Genomic DNA, 23,011 nt, shown 5'->3' with positions numbered 1-23,011 from the left:
TCCATTAATATTACTCCTAATAATAATTTAATATTCTATTATCAATGTGAAAATACACAAGTCTAGGAACACCCAGTCGACTATCTTGGGTCTAGTGGCACAAAACCCTTTCATAGGTTAATCTTATGTTTATATGCATGTGTGTATGTGTTTGGTATATATATGTATGTGTTTAATTGATTCATTAAAAGAGAATTAGTATTTAAACTAGTCATTTTCATTTTTTTACTATTTAAGAATTTTAAGCGTTCCGTATTTAAATTTTCTTTGTAGTAGTGATTGATTTTTTTTTAAAAAAAAGAAACACATTATTGAATATACAGTCAGCATATTCTCACATGAACATCAAATATCTTGACAACATTTTACATGTATTAATTTAAAACTGTATTGGTAAATATGGCATCATATAAATATGTCCAAAATAGCATACATAACATACACAAACTACAGACTCATATGAACAATAATAATGAAACACTTCTAAAATTTCAAGCAAACATTTGAATCTTGCATGCAATAAGACGAGTTAACATGTGAAGATATTATTTATTCCAACATCTTGGCCTCCAAATTAAAAGTTGCCCACGATGAGGATATATATATTATATATATATACAGTGTTGAAAGTAATTAAGTGGGTTTAATTAATTTCACTAAAAACCTAGTAGAAGGAAAAGCTTAAATCTCTAATGAACGATGTTGTTAGTCCTCGACTCCATGGTCTCAACCTATTCAGCTCTGCCATCTTTCTCTCTTCATTCCCATCCTCTTCATGTATTATATCCAACATTCTCCACATCTGTATCAGTTCAGGAAATAATTAACCATATATATTATTTCATATATTATTTATTCAACTTTAATTTCAACACAAATAATTATACATATATATTGTTGAATCTTATAAATATGTTTATTTGTAATTTAAATATTTGCTCACCTGCAACGTCCCTCCTCCACGTCCTCTGCAGTCATTGGACAGGCTAACAATGGTCCATGGATCTGATGGATTCCACTGGAATTCAACAACCTTTTGCCTGAATAATATGCATATACATATATAAGTGAAAAAGCTAAATGCTTTTAAACATTTTAATATTTTAAAAAAGAAATATAAAAATGAAGAGCCCATACCTGAATATTCACTAGCTAGTACATAAATGATTTTTAGCACTTATATTCGGCACTGGTTAAAATAAAACCTGGCATTGAAAATATGACCAGTGGCAATTTTATAAATAAGATTTGTTGTTGCAAGACTTTCTACAAGACTTTGAATGTTTGAACGTTGACAAAATTTAATGCATGATACTTTTTTTTTTTTGCATGGATATCTATTAATATTCAGTACTACCTAGGTTAAATTCACTCTCGTCATTTCTCCATTTCTGAACCAGGCACTCAGCAAAATAATGATTAACACACATATCAATTACAAAGTTTTGCATACAAGTAACAGCGACTGTATAGAATATGAACACGAAATGTTATACAACTAGCTATAGACATTAAAATTACAATTGAAGTGGTTGGATTAATAACAAAAATCACATATTGTAGTGAAAAAATTAATCAATTATCGTTAAAAGGCAAAAAAAGCTAAATAATATAGTGATAATATATACGTTTCAATTAATTGCTTCTTACTCACCTATGTCCAACATGTCGAAAGAATAAACCAGGAGGAGTCCTTTCTTCTCTCAAACCAGCAGAAGATGATGAAGCTCTCCCAACCTATAGACAAACCAATATAAATATAGTATGATGTTTCAGGGAAAAACATTTCCAAAGATAATTTCTTTAATAGAATTTTATAAAAAAATATTTTATGTTGGATCATCGTGTCTTTGGATTTATATTTAGATTAAGTCTATTAATATTTGGGATTTATAAAATTTTATAAATTTGGATCAAATTCAAATCTATGCAAATTTTTTGTTATAATAATTCTTTCAAATATCAACCATTCTCTTTTACATTATCCATGTGGACAAGTCACACAAGTATAACAAATGTCAAATCATTCTTATTGGAGTGGATTTTTTCATGCCATCCAATTAAAGAATTTTAAATATATTGATTCTAATTGTGATATTTTAAATTTAAAATCCAAATTTAAATCTAAATTCATTTATACAAACCCCAACTTAAAGAAGTTCTCACATCAAACAGCCACACACACACACAAATGCATGAGGGATCTAAATATAGGTGTGATTGTAATTAGGCAAAGATCCATACACTTCATTATTCAACGGAGGCTCTTCCATTGAACACAAAATATATATATATATATATATATATATCAGATTACGTATAGTGTTTCCAAGGTAAGCTTATCATCATTAAATAATTATTTGCAATTAAATAATTGAGTGAGTTCTCAAACCTTTTCATGGTCCCATATGTTGACGATGCCATCATCGCCAGAAGTGCCAAAGACGGATGGTTTCTCGGGACACCACTGGAACACAAGCATATTAAGCTCAAACATGTTTAATTTATTTTGAAGACATACTATTGATTAACTAGAGATAAACATACTTAATTAATCCTTAAAGAAGAAATTAATGACTCAGAATTTTAAAAAATGAATTATAAATAGTAATTTAGATAATTGCAAACAGGACTCCCAATTAGAAAACTAAAAAATATATTTAAAATTTAAATGTTTTACTTATAATTAAAACTGAATTTATAGTTGTTTAAATACTTATTTATTTATTTTTCAAGAAATTTACTAGGATATAATTTTCATTAATTCTTTTCTTTGATGATTTAAGTGTCATTCATTTGTGCGCGCGCGCGCACAAGTACCTGAACACAAAGGACCGCGGCATCATGGCCCTGGAATGTATAAACAGGATTCTGTCCACGGCCATTGTTAAGGTTTCGACGATCATACATATGAACTGACCTATCAGCAGAACTGTACTTCAACAGAAACAAAACAAAAATTAGAAAGATTATTTATATATAATATAATTAAAAGATCAAACATTTAATTGTTACCCAGTCAGAATATAATTAACGTCGAAGTTATTCCATTCGACGCAATGGATATCATCCTCATGATGAGCTTCCTCCACCTGTCAACAATATGTGTGTGCGTTTATCATTAGAAAAGAAAAACAAAAGAGGGGAAACTTGATGAAGATGATGTTGGAGTATTTCAAATATAATAGATTTGCATTAATTAATTATTAAGTTTAGAATTGAAAATTGATTCTTCATGATATTGTGTAGATTATAATAAGTAAACCACATAAATGATTGAGCCACTTTGAATAGAGGTTCAACTTATACTCTTTGACCGTTAATTTTAATCATATCAAAAAGTTAATTGAGTTAGAGTTATGAGAGAAAACTTTAAATGATTATTACTGAGTCAGTTTTTTGCACGTTGATATGAAATGTTTAGTCAATTCAATTTATCTAATTGATCATTATCTCAATCTCTCTTTCTCTCCACTCTCATGCTCTCTATTCTCTCTGTAAAGTTAAGGTAGTCTAGCAGCTTGTAAATTTATCCGCTCTTAAAATAATCGAGATTCTTAAGTTTTCTCTAGAGTACCAAGTACGTTTATTAAACTCTACTCTCCAGTTATATATTATTTAATTATTGAGATATTTTTAGCGTATGTATATATAATTTCTGATCGCCTGCATTTGAAGGATTGATTAGTTAATTATTATCATTATAAGAAAATTGATTTGTTAATAAACAAAAACAATAACCTTGATAACAGGATCCGGACCAACTCGCGCATCCCATAGTATTAGAGTAGAATCGTCCCCTACACTGCAAAACTCTTGTGCACTTCAACAAAAATGAAAGTGGGTGAAACATATCAGATAAAAATCAAAACAACAGAGCGTAACAAACATTATTTGATTAATGTAAATGTGTACGAGAAGTTCTAAACCCAAGATATATCGAAGTATAGTTACCTTGTGGGGCAAAATTCCACATCTTCCACAGTATTTGTGTGGCCTCGGTAGGTGCCACGTGGGAAGACAGATGGGACATGATGGGTCCTAGGTCCAAGGTTAGATGCTGCTGCTAAGTATGTGATATGGTCATTGACATTCCATAAAACAACATTCATGTCCTTCCCTGAATTAATATATATATATATATATATATATATTTCCCATCAAGTCAACAAATTGCTATAATCATGCCAAGTAACGAGCACAGATTCTAAAAGATTTTAAAATGTAAATGAAAAGGAACGATATATATATATATATATATATATATGGACCTCCAGAAAGAACATAGGGTTCAATAGCAGAAATCTCCAAAGCAAATTGAGCATCATCGGTGTGACCAATCAGTTTCTGCAAAATGTCATCGTGAAATCTTATGAAAATATACGTATATATCATGAAACTTGACGAAAAGATCCTTCACATACTTATAAACAATGCAACATAAATATGTTGTTGATCAGGTAAAAAGGAAAATAAGCTGTTTGTGTTTGGTTTCAAAATTCAAGCTTCTACAGCAGCAAGAACAATATATACAGCAATAATTTCAATTTATCTTTACTTCTTCTTTTCTTAGATTTTAAATATTTTAAGAGAAATAACAAAGTATCATCTATAGCGCATTAATAGTAAAACATTGCGATAAAACAAAATTGAAAGTAATTGATCTCTTGCATGTAAATGATGTAATATGGTTCATGTCCACGAGAGGTTGAGAATTGGACTATATCTTGCGGTGTGAAAACCATTATATATTTAGGAAGTCAAATCTAATTAAGTTGATAAAGGAAAGGGTAGAGAAATTTCGCATTACATAAGTTGACTGAAAAATGTATACAAGCTAAGTACAGATACATATAAACTTAATATATGCCCATCAAGTTAAAGAGGATATATATATATATATATATATTTATTGTGTATGTGTATGTGTGTAAGTGTTTTTTTAGGATGCTTTTTGAAACCCAATAAATTAAAGAAAAAGATATGAAGTATCTCTTAGGATGCTCTTTTCCACACACTCAACAAGTTTAAAAATGTATATGAATAAAATAATAACCTATAAACTCAATACTTAACCTTTTAGAAGTTACCGGGCATCATCCAAACATGCAGGTAGCCAAATGAATTTGTATTCATACAGTTGATGTTCCATCTCAATTACAAAGCACCATTTATCTTAAAAAAATTACTGTGAAAATGAATGCTTGAGGAGGGGAAAAAAATTTTAAACCAGATTTGGTATTGAATGTTCAGCTCCAGGGATAGCATGGCGAGCTGGTTGTGCGTCAATGTCCCAAATTAGCACCTGTTTCATTCATAATTTTAAAAAACTTAATGCCATAATAAACTCACATTAATTAACTACTTCATAATTAACCCCACTTAGATCTTGATTATTGGAATATGATGATATTTTGAACATCTCTCAAATTAAATATTCTTGACCTTCTAATTATTAGTTAGATATGAATGAAAAGAAAAAAGAAGCACTAAATTAGACAAACTTTCCTCAGGCCTGTCTGAGTGTGTTGCCAACAGATTATTATTCTGTGGCATTTCCCTGATTATGTTAACCTGAAAGACATCAAAACTTAAAGACTGTTAATCCACTCAAACATTGACACACTGATCTAACATAAGCAAAGAGATATACAACACTTGTCTCGATATTTCAAATTAAACCTACGTGAATATTAACTATATATGCATGCATGTATGTGTGCGTATGTGTATATACCTCGCCGGGGTGAATAATGGCTTTGTTCTTCTTGATATTGGGGGAGCGTTCATCTTCATTAAACTGATAAATCAAGAAATTAATGAAATTACAACAAGTAATTACACTTGGATACACGCACGCACACACGCAAGCTTCATGATGGTAAAGCATACATGAAAACTAAAACAAGTCATACTAATGATATGTTACCTTTCTGATGTCTTCCGTTGCAACCCTAGGCTTAACAATCTCAGAGTCTGCTATGATTAGAGTATTTGGAGCACTCGCGTCATCAGTCTGATACATAACAACAACAATCGTAAACCGAGAGAGAGAGAGCGTGTGTGTGTGTCTGCAATTCATCAAGGCAATTCAACACAAAGCATGCTAAGATAATAATGCAAACTAATTAAGAAAAGCTTCAAGAGAAGAAACATGGATATTCTTGCCTGTTCAGTGAGGTACAGCCGCTGTTTCTTTGTATTACTAGTTTCATCCAATTGAGGGCCCCACCTGCGATTAAAACAAGATGTCAAGGGCTTAAACAAGACTATATATTTCCCTCTAAGACATGTATGAAGGTATTTGGAATTGAGGTGCCTGCTACCCTCTTTGCTGTGTTCTAATGCTCAAAATCTGATCAGCCCTTCATTATTTCAACTAATGGTCAGAGAAATTCTAACTGGGCTGATATTTTGGACATTAGAGGAGACAGTAACAAGGGCAGTAGACACCCCAAATCCGACAAGATTCGTAGAAAAAGTGACAGAGAAGTGAAAATATAATTGTATTTGACATTCACATATGATCAATAATAGCAGGTTATTATGTCTAGCTACAATGGATTTGAAAAAAAAAAAAAAAAAGGTTGTTCGGCACAATAATAAATTTCAGTTCTTCAAAGAATCTAGTTCTATTAAAATTTGTGGAACTCATTTCCACCTTTATATCCATAGAACTCACTTCCTCTCTCACTTTCTTTTATCATAAAAAATAACCTACTTCCATGTGCATACCAAACATGTATGGTTTAAAACCTCATTTCCTCTTCCACTTCCCCAATTCCATCAATAATTCTTCCATACTATCAAACAAGGCATAAGTATTTCTAAATATTAAAGCACTTTTAATTGCATATTTGTATATGCTCATTTCAAAATAAGCATACAAATATATCTCTTGATAATCTCTAACTACAATCTTGAAAAACAATGAGAAGTCGATTGGTTTAGGATATAGAAGAGACAATTCATGTCCTTCTAGATGCATCTTGTTCACAATATTAAACTGATGAAAGTACTAATTAACTGGTTAGATCTGATCAAAATCTCGATATTAATATTTTGTATTCCATGACTCTAAACTGTAGAATGTAGAAGGTTAGTAGATATTGATTATGATCAATAAAGAGTTATATCTTCTTTACTTTTGTATGATTAATTGTACAGCTTTTCATTTCAAAATTAAAAATCAATATTATCGATTCAAAGATCTAATTATGTGCTTTCAAATTCTTTTAAATTTGAAAATTTTAAATCAGAAATGATACTAAAATGATATTGTTTTTCACACATGATATATGTGAAGTATTTCATATGTAGCAGTCCAATGAACCTTCGATAGAAAAAGAAAATAACCAAACGACCCTACCACTAGTGTGAACAGTTTACGAACAACTAATTTCTAAAACATCAATCTCGAAAAGCATAACATTTTTCAGAAAGAAATCAATATAAAGATACTCTGCCTGGTAGGGAAAACAAATAAACAAGATAAAAGATTATAATCGAATAGAGTAATTATACATATATAGAATAGTACATAAATAAATATATCAACATATATATGATTTTCTTCACAAGATCTCGTATTAATTTCAAGCAAGTGAAATCAATACAAGCATAACTATATAATCATGGGTTACAAAACATCATTAAGGAGAAAATTGTTTTAATTTCTAATTAATCACAATTTCAGGGTACATTCAATAAAAGTTGATTTGACCCGCAATGACTCGTCTAAAACGAACATGAACAACCCACCATCACACCATGGTTGTGTTTTATTAAGGATTTTTACTAATAAAATGACGAAAAAGATAGATTCATCACTCGAACAAATCCTTTATGTTCGTTCGTTGACGTACGGAGGACATCTCAGATCTCAAGTCTTTTTTTTTTTAAATAAAAATAAACAGATATGATAAAGACAGCCTTTAACTTCGGCAAGACAGGGACTGTCTTATAATTATAAAAACTGGACGACAATTAATATATGGGTATATCACGTTTTATTTTAAAAATTAAACAAAAAAACTTGAAATAAAAATCAGCCAGATTATTCTGAATGGTCCGAATTGCTGTTTCGAGAAAAACAACACAACAAACCATTAATCCCTATGAGCTTTGTCTCAACATAAATGAAGTGATCTGTCTCTAAACTTAAAACTGATCTGAAATTTTGAATCGAATTCAAAACCAAAATTACTCATCAAGAACACCAACAGGGATTCTAGGGGCGGACGCTGAGAATAATGAACTAAGATTTGAATCACCGTTGAGATCTATATGTTTAATATTCGACTGTATCTCGACGGATCATCTCCGATAGAATAAAAAAAATCAAGAAAAAAAAAAAGCAAGAAGAAGATCCATGCTCGATCGTGGAAGGATCTTTCAGAGAAGAGCACTGACAAACCCAAGATCATCATTGCGGGAGAGGAGTCAAGTGAAAGAGAGAGACAAACACGTAAAGAGCTGAAGTCGAAGCTCTGGTACGTGTTGGGTGTTGGACACCATGGAATCTTATCTGCAGAGACATGGATATAAATGAAGGAGAAGAAGAGAAGGAGAGAGAAGAAGAAGAACCGGCAAGAGAGAGAGGGCCAATAAAGATTGTGATTGAGGAGCCAGTCGTATATGAGCGGAATAAAAAATTTCCAACGATTGTATCTTCTCTGCACATTGGTGGACACAGGAATGTCATAACTTCCTTTCATTTCTCTGCTTTCGCCCCTAATCGAATCCTTGTGTAAATTCAGATTCAAATCTCTGTCTCTCACCCTCGATCTGACTTCTCTGCAAAACCTGGTTCAGTGAAAATGGTAAGAAGAAGGGAGGATATAAAGCAAGAAGCCTGGAAGAGTGGACCCACCCTTCCTCATCTCTCTTTCCTCCTCACAGTATCCCAGGCCAGTAGCTTCCTATCACTATAATTTCCATTTATTAGGGCATGTTTGTTTTAATCTTTGACCTGAATCCTCAAATGTACTTGGACACCTTCCTGATGTGGCATCAATATCTGATTTTAATTTTGGTTATGACATTCTCCTTTCATTTTTATTTTTTTTAAATTATATCACAATTTAAAAAAAATTAATTAAGTATATTAATTATGTCTAAAAATAAAAGAATAAGATTTCAATACTATTTTTTAATTGTGTTAATCAAATATTTATTAATTATTTTTTATGACTATGAATGATAAAATTATAAAGAGTAATTTAAGAAATTTGCAATATATGTTTATTAAAAAATATAATTTTTCTTATATAAAAAAATTAAAAATAATATTTTCTTCTACAAATAGAGACAAAGGGAGTAACATGTACTTTCTTCATTTAAAAATATAAGACATTATTATTTGAATCTCATCTTTTAATAAAGTAATTATTTATTTTAAAACTAATACTATATTTTCATATATATATATATATATATATATCCATATTTAAAAAGGTATTTTACTCTAAAATACTCCCCCTGGTCCTATTTATAGGACAGAGAGAAAAAATTTTGTTAGTCTTATTTATAAGTCACATCATTAAATTTTCAGTATAAATTTTATTTTAAACCCTATATTGAATGTTGGAGAGAGAAAATATATTATTGAAATGTGTATATTGAATAGGGATAAAGTTTAAAACTTATTAAATTTTAAAATAGAGTTAATGAGTTTTAAGGTTTCACTTGACGCTGATGAAACATGTTGAAAGTAACTTATAAATAAGATTAGAAAAGTAAATATAAAGTAATTTATTTATTAAAGATAATTTTGAAAAAAAGAATGATTACAACTTGAAATATAAAAAAAATATTTTACATTTTTTTAGTAGAGGGAGTACATAATTTCATATACTTTAATTATTTTATTAGAATCAAGAAAATATAGTTAAATCATTAATTTTATTTGAAAATAATAAACTTCTAATTTTATATATATACATGAAAAAAAATTAAATTTACATTACATTTTCTCCCATAATTAATGAGTTAAAATGGTAGTAATATTGAAAAAAAATAATTACTATACCACCAATTTCTTATATTAAGGACCATCAATTTTTTCTAAAATATATCTTATGACAAGAACCTAGGGAGTATTGTCTATGATAAAGATTAATCTTTTATGGACTACTTTTGCAAAAAAAAAATCCAACATTTAGTATTCAGCTATACCTTAAATAAAATTAGTTTTTCTAAGGGCTGAATACATGTATTTAATTAATAAATAAGGAAGTCCATTTGACCCAAATATAAATTAATTATTTAAACTTAAATACAGTTATAGATTTTGAATTATTGAAATTCTAATAACGAGTCAAAATTTTTATTTACAATAAAGTATCTTTTATTGATTGAATTAATATTTACAATGAACTTTTGAAAGTTCCTAACTTATGTTAGAAAGATTCATAGGTATCTTTTATTAATTTTCTAAAAAATTTATCTATATATTGATAGCAAAGTTCATTCACTTGTGATTTATAGTTGACTTTTATAAATTCCTAACTAAAATCACAAGTGACTAGCTTAAAACTCATAACCGATTCCTATAAATTCTTAATTAACATTACAAAGAAATTTAAATATATTTTATTAACTTTTCATGTAATTTATCTATATATTGATAATAAAAAAATTGAGATACTACTCTTATAAATTTTTGATTGACGTTATAAATAATTTTAAGTATATTTTTTTAATTTTCTAAATTACTATTCATAATTTTTTAATTACAAATAAGAAAAATAATATATTATTAGAATTTTAATAATTTAAAATATGTAATTGTAATTAATATTTTTATGAGTGCCTCATCTTCATTTCCCCAAAAACATTACCCATTCACATCGAGGCAATTGTTACAGAATCCAAATTAGAAAAAAAAACACTACCAATGTTTACGTAGGACAGGGTTGGGCTTCTCTCCTTCGAGGGAAGCCTCCCCTGCCTCTCCTTTGAGGTAGAGGAAATTTGAAGGGTGCAAATTTAATATTTTATCTTTTATTTTTATTTATATTTTTAAAATAAAAATATATAATAATTTAGATTGATAAAATAAAGTATATTTTTAAATATACTTATCAATCTAATAATTTAGATTTAATATAAATGATTCAAATTTAATATAAAAAATTTAAATTAAATTTTTAGATATATTCTAAATAGTATAAATATATTTTGAAAAGAACAGTAAATTTATTAAAAAAATTTAATATTAAATTTGAATTATTAATATTAAATATGGACCGTTAGATTGATAAATATATTTATTAATTTTTTTAAAATTTTTATATATTTTTTATTTTAAGAATATAAATAAAAAATAAAAATATTAAATCTCGACTGTTCAGATTAAATTTGAATGGTCCAAATTAAGCCTCTATCTCAAAGGAGAGGTAGAAGAGGCTTTTCTCAAAAGAAAGAAGCTAAGTTCGATAGGAAGAGAGCTCGGCTGAGATTGTTCTTTAGAAGATTATTACAGTCGTTAGAATGTCATTCCTTGCAATAATTTCACACTCTAGATTCTTCAAATATGAGAGGAAAAAAAAAAATTCAAAATTCTCATCCAAATTTGAATTCCTTTTGCTAAGTAGTTAAAAAAAAAAAATCAATGACTCGAAGTTCATGCACTTTCTTCACAAAAATTGTTGAGGGGATGATTTTCAAGGAAAAAAATTTAAAAGTGAATGCTTAAACTTGTTTGATTTTTGTATTTAAATATTATTTTTAGTTTTTAAAAATTAAAAATTCATTTGGATGAATATATTTTCAATTAAAATAATTTTTAAAGTTGTTCTATTTAAATATATATATATATATATATATATTATATTTACTTACTGGAAATTATCATCAATCCTCACCATTCCTTGTTATCACCCGGCAACATTACGACAAATTCTCACTGCATTTTTCGAATATAACGCATGTAATTTAATATTTAGACAATTTTGCATTAAGAATGTGTTAGTGCATATGAAGACTCTTAATGCGTGTAAAAATGATCTTAATTAATTAAAAAATATGTATAAATAATAAATCTTATCACTGTTATTGTCTATCTTGGATGGCAAACACTATCAATAATACCCAACTACTACTATAAGCCACCACAATTAAGTGTCTTTGATTTTTCGTTAGCCAAAAGTTTATTTGGTAAGTCAATTTTTATAATAAAATTTGTGTTTTAATTTTATATATATAATGAAAAATATTTTTGAATGTACAATTATTAAAAAATACAATAATTTTTATAATTTTTTAAACAATAAGAATTAAAAATATAAAGTTTGATATATTGAACAAAAATCATATAAATAATTTAATACACATTAATATTAAAAATTAATATGATTAATTGTTCATTTTATAACTTACAATATGAGATTTCTAATTAATCGCCACCTTTATTTATTTTTCTTAAAGTAGTCTAACTTGAAATTGAGGATGAAGATGCATGGTTAACTTTATCAGGATCATATTTTCATGATCAAAACACATAAAATCCATATTTTAACTTGTTCATTAGTACCCTAACACCCAATTGTATATTTCAAAAGTTTGGGATCACATTCTCTAATGCACATCCAACAATTTTTTTTAAGCACTACCTTCAACTCATTTTTTTAGGCAAACAACTTTTAATGACTTTTAGAAAGTGTCAAAAGTATTTCCTAAAAGTTAATACACCCTCAACTTAAATTATAAGATATTTTTAAAGAAAATTTGACATTTTAAAATATAATTAACTTTAAAAAATAATTTTTAATTAAATAAATTTATTTTAATGTTAACCCTTTTTTATCTATTTAATTCTTGCCTCTTTTTTTGTCAATATATTAAATAAATGATATTTTTAAAGTTTATATTTTTATTTTAAAATTTTTTTTATTGTATTTAATGGGTTTATTAGCATGTAAGATTTTGTTCAAGAGTATTATGTAAAATCAATTCATTATTATTGAGTAAAATTATATTACTTTTCAACTGAATACATAATTTGAATGCAAGTAATTATATTTTTGTTGTTAAATAAAATTAATTTATTATTTTTCTCAATAATGTTATAGGGACGAGATGGTTGGCAAGAGAAAATGGGACGAGACCAAACCTAATCTGTTTAATTTCTTCTAAATAAAATGTAGCAATTATATTTTTTCAGCCCCTAAACTATTATGTATATTTTTTTAGCTCATCAATTACATATAGCTCTTGTTTTTGCAGGAAAAGAAATAGTTGATTCATTATTTTAAAACTTGAATATAATTATTAACGTTGTGTGTTCTTTTTACAAGTACAATAATAAATTGCAAGATATTTTTGCATTTAAGTTGCCATTTTGTTAAAAATGACGAGATTCAAACAAGAAGAGACCAATATAGCATATTACAGTAGTTTGGAGATACCATACTACGTTCTCATCTCAATTCATAAGTAATTTTTTATGCATCCATAATGTAATTGTTTCAATTTTTGAAGATATAGTTGTTACATAATTTATTTATTTTTATTGAAATGATGTTATATATGCTCATAAAACATTGACATTATTATTTCATTTTATTTTTATTTACATTTGATAAAAAAATTATGAGAATTGTTAATAAATTTTGTTAAACATTACAACAAAAATTTCAATGTACCTTATGCTATGTATTCAATATCTACCACAAAATTAACTATGCAAAAGTTAAAAAATTACGGTAAGGTTTTCTTAAAAAAAACTTATTTTTGTAATAGCTAAGTTATTAAAATTCCTTATGTAAATGTTTTTACTTTGTAACCTCGACCTAATCAAAATTTTTGGGTATGCCCCTACGCACATATACAAGGATTGGAACGGGGTTGGTAGTTAACTTGGATTGCCGTAGTCTTCATGCACTCTTGTATTAATAAATTGATTATTGATTGTTGATCATTTTCCATATTTTTCATAGAAACAAATTCTATTTTAAAAATGGTCAAATTTGTTTCTACCAATTATCGTAAAAAGAAAAATGGAAAGTGATTGTCTTTCAGAAGTAAGGGTGGGAGAAAAAAGAAAAAGGAAAGATTGTAATCCGGTTTCGTGTTTTTCATGGACGGGACAGAGACAGTCAAGCCTGCTTTTTAGAAACGAGACTCATAAGCTAATGTAATTTCTCTCTGAGAAGATCATCTCGTCCCATTTCTTATTTGTATGTTTCTCTGCTTCAATTCATTCTCCGTTTTGCCACATTTGCCAATACGCGTTTCATTTGAAGCTCAAGCAATATCAATCCCACGTTAATGGGTATGTCTCCAATCTCCATCACCTTCCATTCCCAAACCGATCGTTTCAGCATTTTTATAACTCTTCAGTTTTTTCTTCTTTTAGTTTCTGTCAACATTTGGCAATTCGAGATCTGATTTCCAGCCCGTTCTTTGTTTTCTTATGACCAAAACTGACAAAAAACTGACAATTAACTCTGACATGCGTTTTTTTATTTGTTTCTTCAACTACTTCTATTTATTTATTCAATTTCAAGCTGTAATTTTTTGGGATTTTTTTTTGTGCGATTTGATTAATATTGACGTATTCATTTATAATATGTCTTGAAATGTTAAACTATTGGGTCCCAGTTGGATTTCATTATAGCTTTAATTTATACACAAATAAATTTTTTCGTGGAGTTGAAACTTGGGAGAACGTTGGTAATATTATTTCATGTTAAATGTTGAGATGAGAATGCAAATGAAAAGTAATTGGTTGACTTGACCAATCACTAATTTATGAGGCGAATATCAGCATAATAGGTCTTTCAACACCAATCTATTATGACCCCTTGCAACTTGCAAGGATGGGAGATTTTATAGGAAGTATAATGATTTAATAATGGGTTTATGTGAATGCTAACCCTCCAATCTCATGATCTAATTTTGAAATGTTCCCTTTTGTTATAGCTCTTCCGGTTTCATTGTCACCTTTTGTAATCCACCATTTTCTTTCTGTCCCTCTTATTCGTGCGTTATAGGACACGACAGCTGTATAGCATGGTAAAATTTAATTTTATGACGCATTGTGTAAAGTATTGGACTTCAGTCTCCGAATGGGATTCTAATGCTGGGCAGATAAAATTATATGAACTTTGGATATGCTCCAATAAGCTAACTTTTGGGAAACAGTTCTTTCAAAGTTTCGTGTTACGGTGTAAATATTGGGCGGAAATTAAACTGATAAATTAGTTTGCTTTATTCCATGATTAAGGAACTATCTTGTATTAATGACAACTTTTATTTGAAGAAGACCTGATAACATGGTCACCGAGAGCGGTGCTGTAAAATAAAATCCAGTCGTGATATTTTCCTTTTTCTATTTTTTTAATCTGCCTTTTATGTTCATGGATCATTGTTAATAAAGGCCAATGAAACTGATTTTCTATTGCACGGAGGACCAGCCTAAATGGTCTCTTACTTAAAAGTTCTAGAAGTCTTCTGCTTGTGACTCCTTCATAGGCTAACGTTGAATATCTAATAATCCAGCAAAAAGTGAGGGCTGTTGTTCCACTCAGCTTATTGATGGAGACGGCACATTCAATGTTACCGGAATAGAAAAGTTTATGAAGGAGGTCAAATTGGGCGAATGTGGGCTTTCGTATGCTGTAATTTCTATCATGGGTCCACAGAGTAGTGGTATGCTTTCTTGCCTCAACAACCTTATCACTTCTTGCCATCTTAACCTAACTTATATTTCACTTGGCAAAGAGTGATGATGGTAATTGAAATTTAAGTACCATAATATGGTTTTGATTGTGCCTTATGTAGGTTGACACGTGATGTAGAACTAAGAATTTTTCAAGTTTTTCGAATGTTTCTGATGTTGTTATGAGCAATAACTTGTAGCTGACATTTTGATATAGAACTAGAATCTATCATCTGTTTATGTGGGTGATCTCAAATAATCAAATTTAGTTTCTTTTGGTATTGCTCTTTATCTTTGTATTTATTCTTTTTCTAAGGATTCTGTATTTTCTTTACTGCATTTTCCGTTTACCTTGCATATATTTCTCTTGTGGTTAAATCAATGTGGAGTATTCCCTGCAGTGGGATCTTTATATTATCTAAAATGTTTTTGTTTTTGTATGAGCAGGCAAGAGCACGCTTTTAAATAAATTGTTTGGTACCAACTTCAATGAGATGGATGCTTTTAAAGGAAGGCATGCCTTTTCATTCCCGATTCGCATGACCTTTGCTCAGCCAGTCGGCGGTAACCTGATGGGATGTGCTTGTTTTCAGGTCTCAAACAACTAAGGGAATTTGGATGGCAAGATGTGCAGGCATAGAGCCTTTTACAGTTGTGATGGATTTGGAGGGTACAGATGGAAGAGAACGTGGAGAGGTGCTTCTCCAATTTTTATCCCTTAACTTCGATCACAATGTGGATTTATACCCGTGAAATCTATTCCCAGTTCAGAAAATACAGTGACATGACATATATAGTGCTACATTTGGTTGTTTCCTCTTGTATTGATTAATATATATATTTTTTCTCTGTCAGGATGATACGGCATTTGAAAAGCAGAGTGCTCTTTTTGCTCTCGCTGTTTCAGATATCGTGCTAATAAACATGTCAGTTCATTTTTACCCTCTTCTACCTTCAGATTTTTGTAATTCAAGTTAGTTTTATAAACTTCAAGTAGGTCTTGATAGCTGTTACTTCTTATTCTACTTTATGAGTCTTCTTTCTTTGTGCTACTGATTTTTTTCACGCAATGTTTGTAAAGGTGGTGTCATGACATTGGACGTGAGCAAGCTGCAAATAAGCCTCTGTTAAAAACTGTCTTTCAAGTATGTTTTTTCTAACTATTGACTGCAAGCCACTATTTGGAATCCAAAAAATTGGCTTTTATTTGATGCATGCTTGGTACTGCTTTCAGGTAATGATGAGATTGTTTAGCCCACGCAAAACAACATTGTTGTTTGTCATTCGTGATAAGACAAGAGTGCGTAAGCAAAATGATTTCAATGTTGTTGTTTATATCAGGAGCTCAATTGAAGAGTAACTTTTCCTTATGTGGTTGTTATTTTCCATTTATAGACACCCCTTGAAAATTTAGAACCTGTTTTGCGAGAAGATATTCAGAAGGTAATATTATGACCTTTCATCTTAATTAACTGCTACCGTATTGGTATAAAAAGTTTTTAGTTAGCGTTTAATTCTTTCCTTGTTCCTTATCGCAGATATGGGACTCTGTTCCAAAGCCACAGGCCCACACAGAAACTCCATTAAATGAATTCTTTAATGTAATTTGTTAACCATTTTAGTAATACTAAATTTACATATCTTTGCTTGTATTTATCAGAATTCTCTTGGCTTTTTTTAGTAATTGTTTGTATCTGGCTGTAAATGTTAGGTTGAAGTTGTTGCTCTCTCTAGTTTTGAAGAAAAAGAAGAGCAATTTAAGGAGCAGGTATGAATCGTGTGCCTTCCTACTGTTATGCTTGCTGACATAAAGCAAACCGTTATCAAGACTTGTGCATATCTGTGTCTTCATTTGTTGCGGTGTTATTGCCATGTGTTTTAGTCTATGTGTATAATTGTTGGATCAGCTTGGTTTTCATATTCTAAAACAGACATGTACGTTTTTGGCTTATTGGGTCCCTCTATTTTGCAGTTATCATTTATTTATGTGATATGTTTTAAATTTAAATGTAGGTTGCCAACTTGAGGCAACGATTCTATCATTCTATCGCTCCTGGTGGGCTTGCAGGAGATCGAAGAGGAGTAGTTCCTGCTTCTGGGTTTTCTTTTAGTGCACAGCAAATTTGGAAAATCATTAAGGAAAACAAGGATCTGGACCTTCCTGCTCATAAGGTGACATATAAATGGTGTAATCGTTTTTGTTGGACATGTTCTAATTCAATTAATATCCTCGATCCACCAATTGCAGGTCATGGTTGCTACTGTAAGATGCGAAGAAATTGCCAATGAGAAGTATACTATTTTCGCTGCAAATGAGGTAATCTGCAAATCTTTTACGATAGTTCTCCTCCATGGACATTATGACCGCCTCAACTGTCTATATTGCCTTAATTGTTTATATAATGTAAATTGCCTTACAATTATTTCTCAGGACTGGCATCAATTGGAAGAGGATGCACAATCTCGCCCGGTTCCTGGATTTGGCAAAAGGCTCAGTTCAATCCTTGGCTCTTGTCTCTCAGAGTGAGTATATTTCATTTTATATGACGTCTGTATCATCACAGACTCGTGTAGTGGATACAAAGTGATCTGATGCTATATAAGCTTTCAGCTACTCTATTAGCGTACGACAGATTTTGATAATATATGCCAGTCTTAGACTATTTGTCCAAATCAGCAGCTTTTGCTCATTGCTATGCTAGTTTAATAATAGCCTAAGCGGCAATATGTTGCATATTTTGAATTCTAACAACAAAATTGTCGAGCCTTGCTTTAGTTGGTTTGAGTGCTTCTGATTAATTGTGGTGGTATAATGTCGATGGACTTTCAGTGGATGCATGGAATTCTATGAGAATACCGTGTTTGGTTATTTAATATTTATTTTTTCGATGGTCTTTGATTGGGAGTTTCATGTAAAGCCTCCTCTAATGCTTCTGAGATTTGTCTTTCCTTTACCAATATAATTTACTCAACTTTGGCATCGTGGTATTGTGCAAGGACCTCAAGTTTTATGGTCGTTATGCATTTAATCTTTCAAACTAAACTGTAGATTAAATGATAGTTTCTAAATCTTGATTTTGTAGCATTCATGTGCTGAAACATACATAATGACCAATGGCGAATTTTACCTTTATAGACCTCTTATATTTCCTTTTAATCTATGATTGTATTTATGTTACATTCTGTAGAAGTCTCATAGGAGTACGCCTAGACGAGGATTTCATCTATACTGAGCTCTTGGTGTTTCATTTAACCTAGGTATGATTTAGAAGCCACTTATTTTGATGAAGGTGTCAGATCTGCAAAGCAAAGGCAGCTTCAAGAAAAATTGCTGCAAGTACTTCTTCTTAACTTATTTTAGTCCCTTTTGTTTTGGATAAGGCCAAAATTTGTTATTATGTCGCTTAAATGTTTCTTTTTCCTCAATTGATTAGCTTGTCCAACCAGCATTTCAAACTGTGCTGGGACATGTAAGGTCTGGAATTTTGGAGAAGTACAAGGAAGCTCTTGACAAGGCTTTAAAAGGAGGGGAAGGGTTTTCTGCTGCTGCTAATAGATGCACAAGGTCTTTTATGGCCCAGTTTGACGAAGCCTGCGCAGGTATTCAGAAATTTATCTGTCCTTTTTGCTTAACTACACCAAGTCAAAGTTGAAGCCCCGAAAAATATAATAAATGATTGGAAAGGAAGTAAGAGCCAAAAGATATGTTTGATCATCAGATGGATCATGCACAGTAAGTTGGTGCTGAAAATGAAATCACTAGCCTTTGGTTATGCCAAGAATCTACTCAGAACACGAAACTTCATGGATATTATTATTTTTGTGGGTTATGAACCTTTCTTAAGTTGATGTGACAGTAATGTATTATCTTTTCAGATGTAGTAATTGAACAAGCAAACTGGGATACATCTAAAGCAAGGGAGAAACTCCACCGTGATATTGATGCTCATGTTGCTTCTGTTCGTGCTGCTAAGCTGTCTGAACTTACTTCATCATATGAGGTATGTGTTTAACGTTGACAGTGATATCTCGTGAATTAATTGTCTTCAAAGTTCAGTAACATTTATTCGATATAAGTTATCAAAATTTTATACTTCATTAATGGGAAGTTAGAACTCATGTAATTAGTTCTGAATTTTGTCTTGGAGCTGCTTGGTATGTTTCTATAGATGACAAACTTACCATTTACTTTCGGGAAAATTTCTTATAGCAGTGCCCTTGCAGGAAAAATTGAAGGAGGCTTTGTCTGGACCTATTGAGGCCCTTCTGGATGGAGCTAGCAGTGATACATGGCCAGCAATAAGGAATCTTCTCAAGAATGAGACTGAATCCGCCATATCAGGCTTCTCTACTGCACTTTCTGGGTTTGATATGGATGAAGAAACAAGAAGGAACATGGCTACAAGTCTAGAGGATTATGCAAGAGATGTAGTGGAAGCAAAGGCTAGGGAAGAATCTGGAAGAGTCCTGATTCGTATGAAGGACAGGTCTGAAGTTTCTGCAATTTATGTTGACATGCTTATTTTTCTCAAAAGCTTATCAAATAGTCACTTACCTTGAATATGAAAGCAGGTTTACAACATTGTTTAGCCATGATTCTGACTCAATGCCTCGTATTTGGATGGGGAAGGAAGATATTCGAGGCATCACCAAGACCGCCCGCACTGCTGTATGACATGATTATGAATATTGTTTTCTGTTAATAGAGCCTGTATTGCATTTAATTAGCTGTTCAACCCAATTGAATTATTGGCAGTCCTTGAAGTTGCTATCCGTTATGGCCGCTATTCGTATGGATGCTACAGCTGATACTATTGAGAAAACATTAACAGTTGCATTGCTGGATTCTCCAAGTTCTAAGAAAGATAGAAGCATCGCAGCAGTTGATCCTTTGGCTTCAAGCACCTGGGCAGAGGTTCGTTTTTACAATTTCTGTTTTATCTCAAGAACATGTAGAATTGGGTAAAGGTTTTGTAGTCGGGTGTTCCCATTGAACAGCACGTGAAGTAAATACTTTGACTAAACTAAACATTGAATTGTGGATTGACTTGTCCATGATTTTAGGCCACAAAATTGCATCTTTTGGTTGCTTTCATCTGCTAATGGTTTGAAAACTTCTATCTTGGAAACTGACAAACTACTTTGACTAAACTAAACTCCTTATGCAGATTCCGTCTTCTAAAACCTTGATCACACCAGTGCAGTGCAAAAATTTGTGGAGACAATTCAAGACAGAAACTGAATACAGTGTCACTCAAGCCATTTCTGCACAGGCATGATGTTTCACATTCTTTTTTTTAGATTATCAAGGCATATATGCTTCTATATAGGCGAATTTATTCTCATAATCCACAAAGAATCTTGTTTTATGGATAAAATTCTTTTCTAAACAGTGGATTTTTTAGCTTGATAAATATGATGAATGCTTTGCGTTTTCAGGAGGCCAACAATCGCAGTAACAACTGGTTACCACCTCCATGGGCAATTGTTGCTTTACTTATCCTGGGATTCAATGAATTTATGACACTTCTAAGGTGAATATCAATTGTGCGATCCTCCGATGTCTTTCTTGTTTGTTTTGAGGAATGAGCATCTGTTTTTTTCTCTTGCTCTCAACTCTCCGCCTCTCTCTCCTCTATTCTCGAGAATCTCACAGGATCATAAGAAATTTTAATCAAATGAACCTGAGCATCATAGAGTTCTTAGGCCAAGTATTTAAGAACGTCTTTTTATGTTACCGAAGTTTTATATCCTTCCTGGCAGAAACCCCTTGTATTTGGGTGTCATCTTCATTGGTTTTCTCCTCGCAAAAGCCCTATGGGTACAGTTGGACATCTCGAATGAATTCCGCCATGGAATGGTGAGTAACTTTATAGCATAAAAATATAGAGCATGAGAAACATGTTAAAACTAATTTTGCAAGTGGTTGTTTGGTATAGTCTCATCTTTTAGTGTGTGCTTTCAGCTTCCAGGAATGATATCCTTGTCTGCCAAGTTTCTTCCAACACTCTTGAGCATTGTGAGAAACCTGGCGGAGCAGGCACAGAATCCTCCAACTAACAACGATCCTCAGAGAGAACAATCAAAAAGCAATCAAGATTCTGTTACTGACAGTAGTGATACTGTGTCTAGTGCTTCATCTAATGTAACTTCGTTGGACAAAGGACCCAAATATGAGTAGACCATGGTCACCATCATCTTCGGTTGTAAGACCTTAAGGTCATTCAGTTTTGTGCAGGTTTCATACACAAGTGACCATGGTTTGCCTGAGGTAGTCCCCCAATTATATATATATATATATATTAGTTAGTTGGGGAAGTCATCTGCATGATCTTTTAATGGTTATGCTGGTTTTTCTTTTTTCTTTTTTTTTTATTGGAATTGTATCATCAATGTTATGAATGTATGTTATTAAAAAAGTTTCGGCTGGATATTGGTGTATTTATATAGATTCTTTCAATTAATTTGCTGCATGTGATGTGTCTATTGATTCACATGTCGCATGGTTTTGAATGAAAGAAGAGGATGGTTACCTGTTTCTAGTTACCAGTCTCACATGCCTGCAAAGTGTTATATCAATGCTTGTAACCCAAGAAAGTCTGATTCTGTTCATGAAATAATTAATTAAAGGCGAACAATGGTGAAGTGATCTCAAGTTAAACAGAAAAAGTTGATAACAAATATTTATCTAGTTGGTAAAAATTGATATTTTTTGATAAAATAGTAGAAATTGATATCATACCCAATAAATATATTATTTATGAAGTTAAATTTATGAGACTTTGTTGGTAGGTAATTTAAAAGGATTTTTATAAGCATTGTTTGAATCAAAATACATCTTGGTGAATTCCCTTAAATTCATCAAAATAACCTGCATAAAGAAAAAGTGAAAAAGACATTTTCAACTAGATGGGTAAGTTTAATCTTTACCATATAGGTTGTAAAATATAAATTCTTGATACCTTTCTAGAGGCCAAGATCGAGTATAGAATATAAATTTTTGATCTAGAAATTACGTAAAGATGTTTAGGTTTGACTGGAGTTCATAGAAAGAGTTTTAAATTGTTTCTACAAAAAAAAGAAAAAGGTATTTCAGTATTAAGATAGATACTCAAAATCTTTACTTTGAGAAAATGACAAAAAAAATCTATTTAAATTATATAAATAATAAATTAATCTTATAAAATGACATAATTTTTTTGGAATTTCAAAAGATGTTTCTATCATTAGGAAATTATAGGAAATGATACTTTTTCTCTTTATTCATATTAAAAAAATTCACAACTTTTGTTTCTATATTAATAACTTTTGTTTTTAAATTCACAACAATTTAATAGGTATTCGCAA

The 23,011-nt window shown here is 30.6% G+C and overlaps 2 protein-coding genes across 4 annotated transcripts; one reads left to right on the top strand and one right to left on the bottom strand.

Annotated features, from left to right (window-relative positions):
• Positions 1-664: 664 nt before the first annotated feature.
• On the bottom strand, positions 665-8,760 carry LOC129290975 (WD-40 repeat-containing protein MSI4-like). Its single transcript, XM_054928042.1, has 15 exons — positions 8,587-8,760; positions 6,169-6,232; positions 5,930-6,016; positions 5,738-5,800; positions 5,491-5,574; positions 5,231-5,305; positions 4,272-4,347; positions 3,955-4,120; positions 3,742-3,823; positions 3,016-3,092; positions 2,821-2,932; positions 2,393-2,467; positions 1,655-1,737; positions 944-1,040; positions 665-802 (listed from the first exon to the last, which is right to left on the bottom strand). Exons 1-15 carry the CDS (start codon positions 8,715-8,717, stop codon positions 665-667), a joined length of 1,410 nt encoding a protein of 469 aa, XP_054784017.1. The 5' UTR covers positions 8,718-8,760.
• A 5,341-nt stretch (positions 8,761-14,101) lies between these two features.
• LOC129291367 (protein ROOT HAIR DEFECTIVE 3 homolog 1-like) lies at positions 14,102-22,187 on the top strand. Of its 3 annotated transcripts, XM_054928669.1 has the most exons (23): positions 14,102-14,275; positions 15,505-15,654; positions 16,112-16,178; positions 16,258-16,360; positions 16,520-16,590; positions 16,746-16,809; positions 16,899-16,964; positions 17,060-17,107; positions 17,203-17,265; positions 17,376-17,432; positions 17,678-17,836; positions 17,913-17,981; positions 18,096-18,187; positions 18,923-19,001; positions 19,099-19,264; positions 19,541-19,665; positions 19,889-20,151; positions 20,237-20,333; positions 20,421-20,579; positions 20,833-20,937; positions 21,104-21,198; positions 21,428-21,524; positions 21,630-22,187. In XM_054928669.1, exons 1-23 carry the CDS (start codon positions 14,272-14,274, stop codon positions 21,843-21,845), a joined length of 2,415 nt encoding a protein of 804 aa, XP_054784644.1. In that variant the 5' UTR covers positions 14,102-14,271; the 3' UTR covers positions 21,846-22,187. The 3 variants fall into 3 exon arrangements, with proteins under 3 accessions (XP_054784644.1, XP_054784645.1, XP_054784646.1); XM_054928670.1 differs by lacking the exons at positions 14,102-14,275; positions 15,505-15,654 and adding an exon at positions 15,721-15,736 and having other exon boundaries at positions 21,630-22,185; XM_054928671.1 differs by lacking the exons at positions 14,102-14,275; positions 15,505-15,654 and adding an exon at positions 15,882-15,942 and having other exon boundaries at positions 21,630-22,185.
• The last annotated feature ends 824 nt before the right edge of the window (positions 22,188-23,011 follow it).

The sequence above is a fragment of the Prosopis cineraria genome, unplaced genomic scaffold, assembly GCF_029017545.1.
Source record: "Prosopis cineraria cultivar Desert tree isolate PC_DT_omini unplaced genomic scaffold, ASM2901754v1 PC13, whole genome shotgun sequence".
NCBI classification, from domain to species: Eukaryota; Viridiplantae; Streptophyta; class Magnoliopsida; order Fabales; family Fabaceae; genus Prosopis; species Prosopis cineraria.
This window is presented reverse-complemented; position numbering and strand designations above follow the sequence as displayed.

Excerpts from the sequence above, each read along its gene's own strand:
- LOC129291367 (XM_054928669.1), top strand. Across the intron at positions 16,179-16,257 it reads ATGGATGCTTTTAAAGGAAG|GTCTCAAACAACTAAGGGAA; the intron begins GCATGCCTTTTC and ends GCTTGTTTTCAG. Across the intron at positions 16,591-16,745 it reads GATATCGTGCTAATAAACAT|GTGGTGTCATGACATTGGAC; the intron begins GTCAGTTCATTT and ends ATGTTTGTAAAG.
- LOC129290975 (XM_054928042.1), bottom strand. The coding sequence starts at position 8,717 with ATGAAAGGAAGTTATGACATTCCTGTGTCCACCAATGTGCAGAGAAGA. Across the intron at positions 5,306-5,490 it reads AGGAAAGTTTGTCTAATTTA|GTGCTAATTTGGGACATTGA; the intron begins GTGCTTCTTTTT and ends TGAATGAAACAG. Across the intron at positions 3,093-3,741 it reads GTCCGGATCCTGTTATCAAG|GTGGAGGAAGCTCATCATGA; the intron begins GTTATTGTTTTT and ends TATTGTTGACAG.